This window comes from Sipha flava, unplaced genomic scaffold (genome assembly GCF_003268045.1).
Source record: "Sipha flava isolate LNK unplaced genomic scaffold, YSA_version1 264_pilon_pilon, whole genome shotgun sequence".
In the NCBI taxonomy this organism is placed as follows: Eukaryota; Metazoa; Arthropoda; class Insecta; order Hemiptera; family Aphididae; genus Sipha; species Sipha flava.
The window spans coordinates 1-13,485 of NW_020272926.1; the positions used below are offsets into that span (position 1 = coordinate 1).

Below are 13,485 nucleotides of genomic sequence, written 5' to 3' on the forward strand. Positions count from 1 at the left end.
ATAATATTTGTTGAATTTTATGCATTAAATGATTTAATGGAATAAAAATTCATTTAATTGACATAAAATATTTTATATCTTTTATATCGTATGACTAATATTAACTAATAGTTATAAAATCTTAATAAATATGTTATGTTTCTTTTCAGAACTAGAATTTTTCATTTTTTTTTCCATTATTAAATTTTCATTTTTAATATTATATATATATATATGTATGATAATTTTTTATATTTCTTTAAATAATTTAAAATTTTTTAATTAATTTTATGTACCTAATTACATTCATTTGATTATTAATTAATACTATATTTATTCAAAATATATTTAGTAGTATAAAATCTTAACTTTCTTACGATACATAAGTAATGTAACCGGGAATTGATTTTCTTTATTTCTTTGAGTATAAGAAATTTTAGCAATAAGTATGTGATCGAGAAGTCGATTTAGATTAAAGTGGACAACCAGTGTCAACTACCTTCGCTCACGACTACATTGTTTTTATTCTAATACTACACGTTGCGATCATGGGGTATACTCTCTATATCTGTGGAGTCCTGATCAACAGGTTCAAATAAGCGGCTGATCAGGTTCCGAGAATACAGTGGGGCTGGTTATTATATTTACAACTATGCAAGGGCATTAATCTTTGCCAATAATCGGAATAACTCAATAAAGTTTTCGTTAGTATGCCGACGCGGAACCTTGTCGATCAAATAATCGGAAATAGGTGGGAATTAGGTGACAGATAGTCAACGTTGTTGTCTTCGTCGCCGTAACCGTGTTGCCGCAGTCGTAGCAAAGATCATTGTCTGTGGTCGTTTTTACCGCAGTAATGATGGTGGTCGCGTTCGCAGTATTCGTTGTTGTCGCCGTCGTCAATGTGATAGTAATCTGCACTACCCTTCGATTTTAATTTCAATGAGATTCCAGGGCAAAACTCCAGGTGCCGGTTAGTGAGCGCTGAGATTGGATCCATAACCATTTTGGTTTATTATTATGTCGTGAGGGTGACACGGTTAATGGCTAACGACAGATAAACAATTTTGTCTCGTTTATAATAAAAATTCAAAGAGTATCTACGCTACATGCAGATACATCGGTACATATATGTGTCTTGTTTTTACTTGAATATAGTTAACATAAGAATGTCGACGTCGATTATAAGTTATTAGATACAAGGAGACGAAAATTAAATTGTAGATAACTTTTTTAACTTGTGTAAAAAATAAACAAGTATCAATGACCGCATGATAATTATTAATTGAATATAAATTTTTTTGAATTTAATTTAAACGACAGAATCGTAATTTACAACACTTTTAGTGATTGATAATAAAGGACGGAGTGTACTGAAATACGAAACGTACTCATGCGTTTCAAGCTGCTCGATGTGTCGATAAAATACGGCGTTGATACAAGTCGAATTGCGCGAGATTGTTTTTTTGTTGCGAGATCGTTACTTAATTGTAATCCTAGTTCGGTACACATAATTTTTCGATAAATTCCGTTCCGTGTGATTCTCGTAAATCTAAATGTAAGTCTCCGCCAACAAGCATGAGTAAATCGTGATTATTATACTTTTCGAGCACTTCGAATATTCTTTTTAATTTAGCACTGTACGTCATTAGATTTAAGACGATAAATTCTTTCAAATGGTGTATTCGGAGAGATATAAACTGACACAAGTATAGTTCGTTTACAATTGATCGTCATCTCGATCGAACAAATGTTGCCGATGTCGTCATAAGATGTAATAATTCGCTTCACGATCATGTTTTCTCGATTAAACTTGAACAAATTGTGGTCGTTCGGGAGAACTCATATTCTTGTTTTCACGTATAGTGACACCGTCCGAATGAATCGTATTTCGTTTGAAACGCAAAACCGTGCGAAAACCCGGTATTTCAACGGATTGATCACTTTTTCAGAAATTATATCGAGCGAGTGATTGATTAATTATTATTGTTTATTTTATTTAGTATTATTATTATTGTTTAATTAATTAGTTATATTTAAATAATTTACAATGAGTTATTTTTATCGTCAATACAATTATTATACAAATATAATAATAATTTGTTGTATTACTATACAAAAATTTTTATTCCAAGTTGTTCAAATGAACTAATAATAATAAACCCTTAATGAATTGCTTTCATAATTATAAAATATTATTCAATTTAAATTAATCTATCTATTTTTTTTTATTTATTTTAACGTTTCTTTTCAGAACTTGGATTTTTTTTTTGTTTCAACCCAAACTTCATACACCACTATTTTCTAATGGCTATATTACCTCATCAAGGATACTTTGCACAGGAGCAATCCTGAAAATGATTATTGATCAATAATTGCCGTACATGGTGCAAAGATTTTATTACTTTTGAATTGTACCTTTTAAATTACGATCGTTAGTGAGTATTGTGTTTTTTTTTCGAATTGTGTATTACTTAATTTATTTAACTATTTTAATTTAAATTTAACAATAAATAAAACTATTATAATAAAAATTATGTTATCGTTAAATCAATGTTATCACATTTTGAGAACTGCAATGAAGGGGCTAAATGTAGGCAATATTATATCGGACACAAAAAATTTTTTCCTTTGAAGAATTGGTCTGTGGGTCTTATCTTATGTATTATCATGCATTGTGATAAACAGAGTGGATGCGCGGGAAATATAAAATATTATTATCAGCCATTCTTTATAATTATAAGATAATGAATATTGCTAATGTTCATAATTATTATTTTGTCTAATAACTTTGACAACAACTTTTAACTATTTATTTTAATAGATTTGATTTTATGTATGCAATTCACCCAACATTCAAATCTTTTAAGTGAATCATTGTCATCAAAGTGAATCAATATACTTATATATTTGTAAGTTATTTAATTTTAATTTTAAATTTATTTTATACTAATGTATGTTATTACTATAATATTTATTATAAATTAATTAATATAATGTAAAACATATTTTATTTTACTGAAGTATGTTTTTTTTGTTTATATACAACTATGTTGTAGAAATAATTAGTTTATTTACATATTTTAGAAATGTTTGTTATTTTTTTTATTTAGGTTTTAATCTATGTGTTTCAGGTTCCAATTTCTATTAATAATAAGTTAAATAATATAATATAAGATTATTACCTAATGTTTATTGTTTTAATAAATTCAAAAAATTAAGTACATAAACTCGATGAAGTTCATATTTTTTTTATAATAAGTCAAAATTCAATCAAAACTAACTATGGTAAGTATTAAAATTACACAATTTATTACACAAAGTTAGTATATAATTATATATGTATGTATATGTATGTGTATATAAATTCAGCTATTGGGAAAATATGACTGTACCCAATGGACATATAATGAATAAATTTACCTCATTCATGGCTTAAAATGAAGGAATGCAAGGAGACCAAGTTTTTTTTATCTCTCATAGTGCTTATAAAGTGTCCCTTTTAACATGTCTTTAAAAAATGTTCTGTAACGCTCAGCTGTTTGTTAAAAAAATTCATACAAAAATCATAAACAGTAAAATAGTTAAAAAAATTGATTTGCAATTTAGTTTATGTCACTTGGTATTAAACAGTTTTATACCAGCAAAATAAAATTATATTAAATATAAATTATACATTAATATAGACTTATAAATTAATTTTTTTAATTTTTTTTTTTTTTTTATTAAAAAATAATTATAATCTTTTATTTAAAACAATAAGTAAGTAATTTACAAGTTTATACATTTTTACAGCACATGAATAGTTGGTGAAAAAATTGTTCACTTACAACACCTCATAATATATATACCTAATTATAATTAATACCTAGTAGTTATATGAAACGCTGTGAATGATATATGGATTAAAGTCCCTATTGCCCATTTTTGCCAATTTGAATCCTGGCCCCATTAAATACATTACAAAAGCGAAAGTTTTAATAAAACTTAATATAATATTTATTATTGTTCTAGGTAAGACTATAACAATGATTAATGTTTTTTGCATACAATATGAGATTTTACATTTCACTAGATTTTAACTTTAAATAAGTCTAAATGTACAATCCTAGATTTATTTTTAAGTACATAATTCTTAAGAAAAGAAACTGTTACCATTCCTACATAACCCAATGTTTTTCATGCTACCAAATTAAAATCCCAAGTGAAAAACCTCGATCAAAATCCATGTAGGAGAAGTTTATAGGTTTTTATAGATATCCCCTAAAAAATTTTAAATTATTATACAAACTACATTTAGTAAATATCTACTGGGTAAAATTGGTGTTTTTATTACATAGTCAATAATTATTATAAAAACTTATAGTGTATGAAATGTAATTTACTTTTTATCATTAAGTATAAAAGTGTTTAACACAATTTAATTTGATTTATTTAGCGTCGAAGTTTAGCACCAAGTCAAGTTAATAAACGGCCTTTAAGTAATTCAAATCAATCTAAAAGGGTTTGTATGAAGTATAATGGTGAATCACCAAATTCTGAAAATAATTTAAAAGAAGATGAAAAATCTCCAATTTTTCCTAAAACACTTTCTATTTATGTAAGTTAATAAGTAATGTAGTGAATAATTTAAATTAATACATTATTAAAATATTTTTAGGAGCAAAATATAAGAAATATATTGTCAAAGCCTTTTAAAGTACCCATAGCAAATTGGACGGGTAGCAGTTTTAGTAGAGCTTTAGGTGTTCGTCGTGATGGTATCCGTCGCCCTTTACATGACCCTACTGATCCTGACGCCCTTATTTTATATATTCCTCCACAAATTAGTGCTCATGATATTTTAAAAATGGATAAGTATGGTACCTCCCTATGATTTGATTTAATATTTGGAAGATTAATTATTATTGTTTTATTTTTAGGAATAAAATACTTGTGCATGTTGTTGTTGATCCAGCTTTATCAAAAATACTTAGACCACATCAAAGAGAAGTTCGTTTATTTTTATTTTTTTCTCTATTAATAAGTTTGTCTCATGTTTCTTAGAATCTCTTAATTTTATTTATCATGATTTTTTTGTACAATAGATCTTAATAATAAATAAAAAAGTGTGGCGTTTGAGGTTTTTAGTGGTTAATATTGTCATATATTTTGTTTTTCTGAAGACAAAGTCAAATGCTTATAATCATCCAAGTCTAATTGCAGTTCTTAATTTAGAAATAAAGAATGTATTGTAGTCTTTTACTTATACATATGATTGACTTAGCAATGAGTAGATGCAAAATTATTTCTGTTTCATTTTAACGACCCTAGGCTTCGATAGAACTGATTCTATATAATACTGACTTTTCCTTTATATTTTGTTTACTTAACTATTCTTTGGAACCTCCAAGATTGATCCTTCATTTTTTTCTTTTTTTGTATTGTCTACAGAATACCCATGTCTTTTTACATCATATTTGCTTAAACCTCTTCATAGAGTTCTTTCTCCTAAATAATACATAATTTTTACTATTTTGTATTTTTATTACTTTTTATTTATGTATGTTTTTTTTTTTTTACATAGTATTATCTTTTATCATATTTTTCTGAGTAGATAATTTTGATTAAGTATATATTTTTTTAATATTTATTAGGTAATTATTAAGATTTTCTAGAAGATTAATTATAACTTATTTCTAATTTATTCATATTCACAGTATTTTAGTGTTTGTTATCAAATAATAGAAGAAAACAAAAAATTTTTAATTAATTTTTTTAATTTTAAGGGTGTGAAGTTTATGTATGAATGTGTTACTGGAGTACGTATAGAAAATTCATATGGATGCATTATGGCAGATGAAATGGGATTGGGTAAAACTTTACAATGCATTACCTTAATGTGGACTCTTTTGAAACAAAGTCCAGAAGCTTCTCCAACTATTTATAAAGCCATTATTGTTACTCCTAGTTCTTTAGTAAAGGTATTTTCATAATTTAGATTCTTATAATATAAAAATATTTAAAAGAATATATTTTATTGTAGAACTGGTGTAATGAAATAAAAAAATGGCTTGGTGGTCGCATTGGAGCTTTACCTGTGGATGGAGGAGGCAAGGAACAAGTTGATAAGCTTATAACTGGATTCGTTCAAGCTAGAGGACGCCGAACTGTTGATCCAATATTAGTTATATCATATGAAACTTTTCGTAGTCATGCAAGTTTATTACAAAATGCAGAAGATATTGGTCTTGTTTTATGTGACGAAGTAAATAAGTTTTTGTTTTTTGTTTAATAATTATTTAAATATTATTTTTTTGTGAGATATATGTCAACTAAACACAGTAATATATGTAATTATTTAGGGACATAGGTTAAAAAATTGTGAAAACCAAACTTACCGATCATTAATGGCTTTAAAAGCAAAACGAAGAGTTTTATTATCAGGCACACCAATTCAAAATGATTTACTTGAGTATTTCAGTCTTGTTCATTTTGTTAATGAAGGTATTTTAGGAACTGCCCAAGAATTTCGTCGTCAATATGAAACTCCTATTGTGCGAGGTCAAGATTCTTGTGCAACAGATTCAGAACGCAAAAAAGCTGCAGAACGTTTAGAACAATTGATTACACTAGTTAATAGATGTTTAATAAGGCGTACATCAGCATTACTTGCTAAATATTTGCCTGTTAAAACTGAGCATGTTGTATGCATAAAATTGACTTCTTTGCAAACTGATTTATATCTACATCTTCTCAAATCTGATATGGTTACAAAATCAATAAAAAGTATACTAATTATTTTCTATTTATTATATTTATAATATATTGTTTACATATTTATAGGCAATGATGGAAAAGTTACTAGTAATGCATTAGCTGCTATTACATTACTTAAAAAATTATGTGCTCATCCGGACCTTATTATTGATAAAATTATGTCTGGATCTGATGGATTTGAAAATTCTAAACATTTGCTACCTCTGTCATATATTGAAGCTCATTCTAAGTAATTTTAGATTATTAGTTATATAATGATATTAATTTTTTGATTGAAAAATGGACATAAGTGAATGACTTTTCAAATTTTATTTTTTTAGAAAAAAACTTATAATTGAGTTATCATCTAAATTAATGGTACTTGACACAATGTTAGCTGTTATAAAAACAACTACCACTGATCGTGTTGTTTTAATTTCTAATTATACTCAAACATTAGAATTATTTGAAAGACTTGCCCAATTACGAAACTATTCATTTGTTAGATTAGATGGATCTATGACTGCGAAAAAAAGAGCAAAAGTATGTATCAAAGATTATATTTTAAAACAATTAATAACATATAGTTAATTATGATCAAAGTTTTAAAAATTGCCTTTATTAATTACCTTTTTTAATTCATTGTTAAAAAAAAAAAAATTGCTTTATTAAATTTAAACTAAATACTTTCACTTATTAAATACTTAATGATTTATAGTTCCAAAAATAACTTAAAAGTTAAAATACAAGTGTTTTAAATTTAATTCTAAGTGGTAATATTTAGGTAAACTGTTTTTATTGAACCTTCCACAAATATAGGTAAACAACTGATTATAAATAGATTATAAAATTGATTTTGCTAAATACATTTTTGCATTTTATTTAGGCTGTAGATGATATTAATAGCCCAACTAGTGGTACATTTTTGTTTATGTTGAGTTCAAAAGCTGGAGGGTGTGGTTTAAATTTGATTGGTGCAAATAGGTTAGTAATGTTTGATCCAGATTGGAATCCAGCTAATGATGATCAAGCAATGGCTAGAGTATGGAGAGATGGCCAAAAAAAACCATGTTTTGTGTATCGATTTTTAGCGGCAAGTTTTAGAATTTAATAATTATGTAATTAATTATTTCAAATTTATTCTTATCTATGTTCTTTAGACCGGTTCAATAGAAGAAAAAATTATGCAAAGACAAGCACACAAAAAAGCTCTTAGTTCTAGTGTAGTTGACTGTGAAGAAGATGTTGCTAGACATTTCACTGTTTCAGAACTACGTACATTATTTAATCTTCGGCAAGATACTATTAGTGATACTCATGACAAGTAATTTAACAGTTTCATAAAAGTTACTATTATGATATACTCATTAAATTATTGTATAATCCATTGAGTTAAAATTATTATCATAAACTCATAAAGTAATCATAATAATAATTATGTATTTGGTCCAAAATATAGCAAACATGCACTGAAGTATTTACATCTATTATATGCAATTAGATTTTAATTGGTTTTAAAAATAGGAGTATATAATATACATCTGTACACCAAATAATTTTATAATTAATAAATTTAATCCATCCTAACTGTGTTTTTTCTAAATAGATTTATATAGTCATCTTAATATTGAATAATAAAAATATCAATTAATAATAGCATTCAAAGACCATAGCAATATGTATGGTGAGCATGATTGTGTATATTACTTGTGCTTAATCTATAAAATAATGCACACTCTATGTACATGTGATACATTTAGCTATGTGCATGTAGAAATGTATTTATCCTGGCCTATTATGGCACTTATTGGAATAGAGAACTCAGCTTATCTCTTATTTACTAATATAATTATATATAATATATAGTATATTATACTAAAATACTAAAATATTTAATAGTTAATAGTAATTAAGTGTATTTGTATAAAATCAATTTTCAATTTGTTAAGAGAAAATTATTCAATCAAGTTTAATATAACAACACAATTATAGTTTCAAATGTGTTTTTACAGTAAAATATAATTACGAATTCATAAATTGCATAGTGTTTCATGAATTATATTAGATCATAATATTTTTGTTTTTTAATTAAATATTAAACCAGTTTTTTATGTACAAAATAAGTATACTATTATAATTATTTATCAAGTAAAAGAAACAAGTTTAAAATTTAAAACATATTTTAAATAAATGTAGTGGCATAGATAAAGAATTATGTAGACATTAATTGAGTTTCAATTTTGTATTTTTCTTTTGTAGAATAAAATGTATACGTTGTGTTAATAATATTCAAACAAAAATACCACCAGTAGATAGTGATTGTACAAACGATTTATCTTGTTGGCATCATTGTGCAGACAAACGATGGCTTGTAGATCCAGTATTAAAACAATGTTGGCATGCAGGAATCAGTATGGTATTTTATCAACATTCTACAGTTCATAAAGAGGTAAATATACATTTATATAGGTACTATTTACTTAATCATAATATTGTTTTTTTTTCAGCAAAATTTATAATTTATATGTATTATTATATGCATAAAATATTTTCAAGATGGTATATAAATAATTTTACTAATTTTTAGGATTGTATGTCTTTATATAATTATTTTTATACTTAACCATTACTGCTATCTTAAAAACATATGAATAACACTGTTAAATCACATTCTGAATTGATTTTTTTATGCCTAGTTTAATGTAAACTTTTAAGCTTCTAGTTTCAGTAGTAGAACAGCAAAGATTCAATTTTATTTTAGACATAATCCACAAAATAGATCTCCAAGCAAAAAATACCATGAGTTGAGAGCAATGAATTCTAACTTAATCCTTTCAGGCTCAATTTAATAATTTTTGGAAAAAAATTTTTTTGACTGAATAGTTTGTTTAATTTTTATGAATTTATCTAAGTTTTACAGACATGATGCTTACAATTATCATTGGGAAATGGCAACATTTTTTTTCTCCAAATATACACTATTACATATAGCATATAGTATTACACTAAAAATTTGTAGTGTACATTTACAACAAAATTAAAATTTACATTTAAAACAAATTAAAAATTTAAATTTAAAACTGTTAACATATAGTAATTTACATAAAAATTAACAATAGAATTAAAAACTAAGTATACTAAAATTATGGTCTGTTTAATCAGTCTATATTATGATTATGAATATAATAATTAAAAATTATTTATTATGATAAACAAAAAAACAATTTTTTTTTAAATAAGACAAAAGTTTAATTTGCATTTACTATAAAAGACTATACACTATAAAAGTATAGCTGTTAAAGCAGTATTTGCATCTTTGTTTTTTTTGAAGCTACAATAGGCCAATGGCCAGTTACATCATATCTCACATCATCAGTGGGCCTTGGAGTAAATATTCTTTTTTTTTTTTAATTGATGTTGCATTGACTAATGGTCTTCCCCTCTTTGGACTTACAACTTTTCCGAATTGTAACAAAGCATGAGCAATTTCTGACTTGAAAATGTTATAATATGTTATAATGATTTTACATTATATAATTTATTTAGTTACTTTTATTTATAATTTATTGATCTTAATCCTACAAATTCATTCAGACATATTTTAATTTCAAAATATTGCAACGCCCATTCAAAGTTTTTTTCAAAGTATTCTATTAAAAACCTTTATTATCCAGCTCCTAATAGTCTTACTAGGAAAGTTGTTTAAAAAAAAGATTTTTTCATTAAAATTTGTGAACCTCTCATGGATATTTATTTTTTATTTATATTTTATTTTGTTATACATCTATAATATGTATTAAAGTTTTACCTATTGTAATATTACTATTATTATTACCATATTTTAATTAGAAAACTCAAGTTACTAATTCTGCTATAATTATTAATTATTTTATGAAATATTTTTTGTTTGTAATAAATTAACTTTTAAATTATGCTTGACTAGAAATCGATTGTAGAAGAAAACAATGATAAAGTTGATGACGAAGAAGAAGAAAAAAGTAGTATAACTTAAAAAATGTTATACTAATACATGTATGTGCCTAAACATTTACGATATTAAATTTTAAATTATTTAAAATTTATTTATAAATTATTAAATATATACTATAGTAAAATAAAAGATTATTTATTTACTATACTTTATTTCAGTGTTTCCCAACTAGTGTTCCGCGGAACCTAAGGGTTCCGTGAGTTTGCGCGAAGGGTTCTGTGAGAAATTTGGGAAAATATAAATTAATTAGCAATATTTTGATTTGAACTATGATTTGAACATAGAACTCAACATAGAACTGGAATTGAAACATTTCCCGATGTGAGGTTTGTAGTTTGTAGCTTTTCGGCGTATACAAAGACTAAGTTTCGAAATCAAGTAAATGCCGCTCCGAACTTACAAATCCAACTTTCAGGAATAACTTCAGATTTAAAAACAGTTATGAAAAAACACTATGTAATGATTCCAATCTTCTCATTGAATCTATCTTTGAAGTAATGAGAGGCAAATATTGCATTTTAAGCTTTGATATGTAGGTACATTTATAATATTGTAATAGTAGATAACAAACAAAATAAAATGTTAAAGCCGTCTTGTTTTTTTTATATTAATGACACTCTTGTGCCGGAAGTGTCCGATAACCCACTCATTCAAGTGTACAATACATATATCTGTATTAATATTATAGAAAAAATATTGGGTTCCACAAAACGTTTAAGCTCCTGCAAAGGTTTCTCGGGTAAAAGAAGTTGGGAAACACTGCTTTATTTAATGTAGGTATTATTAAGATTGTTAACAAAAATATATATTTTTATATTACATTTTTATTTTTTATCTTTTATTTGTAATAGTTTATTGAGATTAAGTACACAATCATTACATATTTAAATTATTAAGTCATATAACTAATACACAGAATCAGTAAATTTAAATATAGTTTTAAAATTACATTTATAATTAAATATTGAGTTGCATAATAAGTTACATAAAGATTTTACATTATTTTAAGAATAATATAACAAGCCTTATAAAATTGATTTCACAATTAATTTCAAAATGTCAACTAAACAAGGGTAGTGCCAATCAGGTAGTACATATCAGAGCAATCCGGTTCTGAGTGTACTCACATTTGCAAAATACGCCTGCAAGGTAGGCACATGCACAACTTGCGGCTTCAAGTTTATTTTAGAAATTAACGCAAAATATCTGTGTCCACTGATTATTTTCGGGGGCTTATGTTCCCAAAACAAAACTGTTAGACCTTAAGAAAAAATGCATATTGGTAATTATATACAAAACAAATAGTTGACAGATTTCAAATATCTTATAATTATCCCATAATATTGTTATATTACGCTATACTATAGGTATTATAGAAGTTATTCTGTTTAACACATCATATAAAAATAGAACAATACGAAGTCTAATCAAAAAGTATCGAGAATGATAAGATTAACCGAATTGATTATGAACTTGCACATGCATTTATATTCTTAAAATCCCAAAAATATGCATTTAAAATATAAAAGCATAAAATATGCAAAAGTATGCAAAATAAAAATATGATTTTATTAAGTAAAACATGAATCAAATTTGTATACAGACCCATATTAAATTGGAACATTAGAAAAAAAATATGTATTTGAATCCTAGTTATAATTGTAGTCAATACAAATTATTTTTATGTTATTAAATATATTATTACTAGCTGAAATACCCGTGGGATTCACCTATGTGTAGTCTTTAAATGAAATTCTTAAATCTTTGTTGTGTTTTAAACGAAAAAAAATATATTTTATTTAATTTAATCAAGTGCTAAATAGTAGTAGTAGCTGAATTACAAACAAAAAAAAAAAAAAAAATAAAATAATTATAATAATATTTACAAATGATTCTATACTCATATATAAGTGCATCGAGTATAGTTATATACATCGACGTCCAGCTTATCGTAACACGTTTGGGTATTCACATCAGGGGCGTCATTTCAACTATTAAAAGGGTAGGGCAACTGATTAAATTTGCCGACTTCATAATATTTAAAAAAATTATGGTTACCTATGTATTTAAATATTTAATATTTATGGACTATAGACTAGGGCGTATTTAGACTTACATCTAGGGGGGGGGGACTCAAAGTTTTTCTTTAATTCAGGCTCAAAATGTACAAGTAAAATTTTTGGTAATATTTAAATCAGGTGACTCCTTAATATTTTTGTTTCTTTTTTTTTTATCTTATGTCAGATCCCCTTAGAATCAACTTTTGGGTAGTTATTTTTAACACCTATCTGTGTTTTGAAAGTTACGCATATAGGTATTTTATTTGATTTTCACTAAGTATGGAGTCGACAAAAAGCACGATTCTGTATTTACAGCTACGCTTAATTTGATTTCTTTATAAAATGATCCACATTAAAACAAATTTGAATAGTGTATCTCAAGTATAATCAATTCCTTAAATACGGATTCAGGGGGGAACGATCGTCCCTTCGCCCTCCTTAAAATACGCCCATACGATAGACTATCAATAAAATATTTTTTCGGAATAAAACGTGTAAGGATTAGTAATGAATAATGATATCATGATGATAAACAAAGAACATGAAACATTTCAATTTATCCAATTAAATAATAACATTAAAGATAGTAAAACATTAATTAATTTACTTATCCTATAGGCTATAAGTTACCTATCAATAGGTTTAATGGAATAATAATATAAATCTAATTAAATAAATACTTATGATTTTATGTATTTAATACTTTACAGAACTTAT

The 13,485-nt window shown here is 25.6% G+C and overlaps 1 protein-coding gene and 2 long non-coding RNA genes across 3 annotated transcripts; 2 read left to right on the forward strand and 1 right to left on the reverse strand.

The window, feature by feature from the left end:
* The first annotated feature begins 381 nt into the window (after window positions 1–381).
* LOC112685074 lies at window positions 382–3,151 on the forward strand. Its single transcript, XR_003148754.1, has 4 exons — window positions 382–1,102; window positions 2,234–2,417; window positions 2,804–2,891; window positions 3,114–3,151. It is a non-coding gene; the product is annotated as an uncharacterized LOC112685074 (long non-coding RNA).
* On the reverse strand, window positions 2,265–2,482 carry LOC112685075. Its single transcript, XR_003148755.1, has 2 exons — window positions 2,398–2,482; window positions 2,265–2,330 (listed from the first exon to the last, which is right to left on the reverse strand). It is a non-coding gene; the product is annotated as an uncharacterized LOC112685075 (long non-coding RNA).
* A 19-nt stretch (window positions 3,152–3,170) lies between the features above and the next one.
* LOC112685076 (DNA repair and recombination protein RAD54-like) lies at window positions 3,171–10,824 on the forward strand. The gene is made up of 13 exons (XM_025556846.1): window positions 3,171–3,267; window positions 4,418–4,579; window positions 4,640–4,836; window positions 4,902–4,971; window positions 5,748–5,942; window positions 6,005–6,226; window positions 6,324–6,747; window positions 6,805–6,967; window positions 7,059–7,260; window positions 7,604–7,810; window positions 7,878–8,041; window positions 8,977–9,166; window positions 10,661–10,824. The coding sequence occupies exons 1-13, from the start codon at window positions 3,265–3,267 to the stop codon at window positions 10,727–10,729; spliced, it is 2,268 nt and encodes a 755-aa protein (XP_025412631.1). The 5' UTR covers window positions 3,171–3,264; the 3' UTR covers window positions 10,730–10,824.
* Window positions 10,825–13,485: the final 2,661 nt, after the last annotated feature.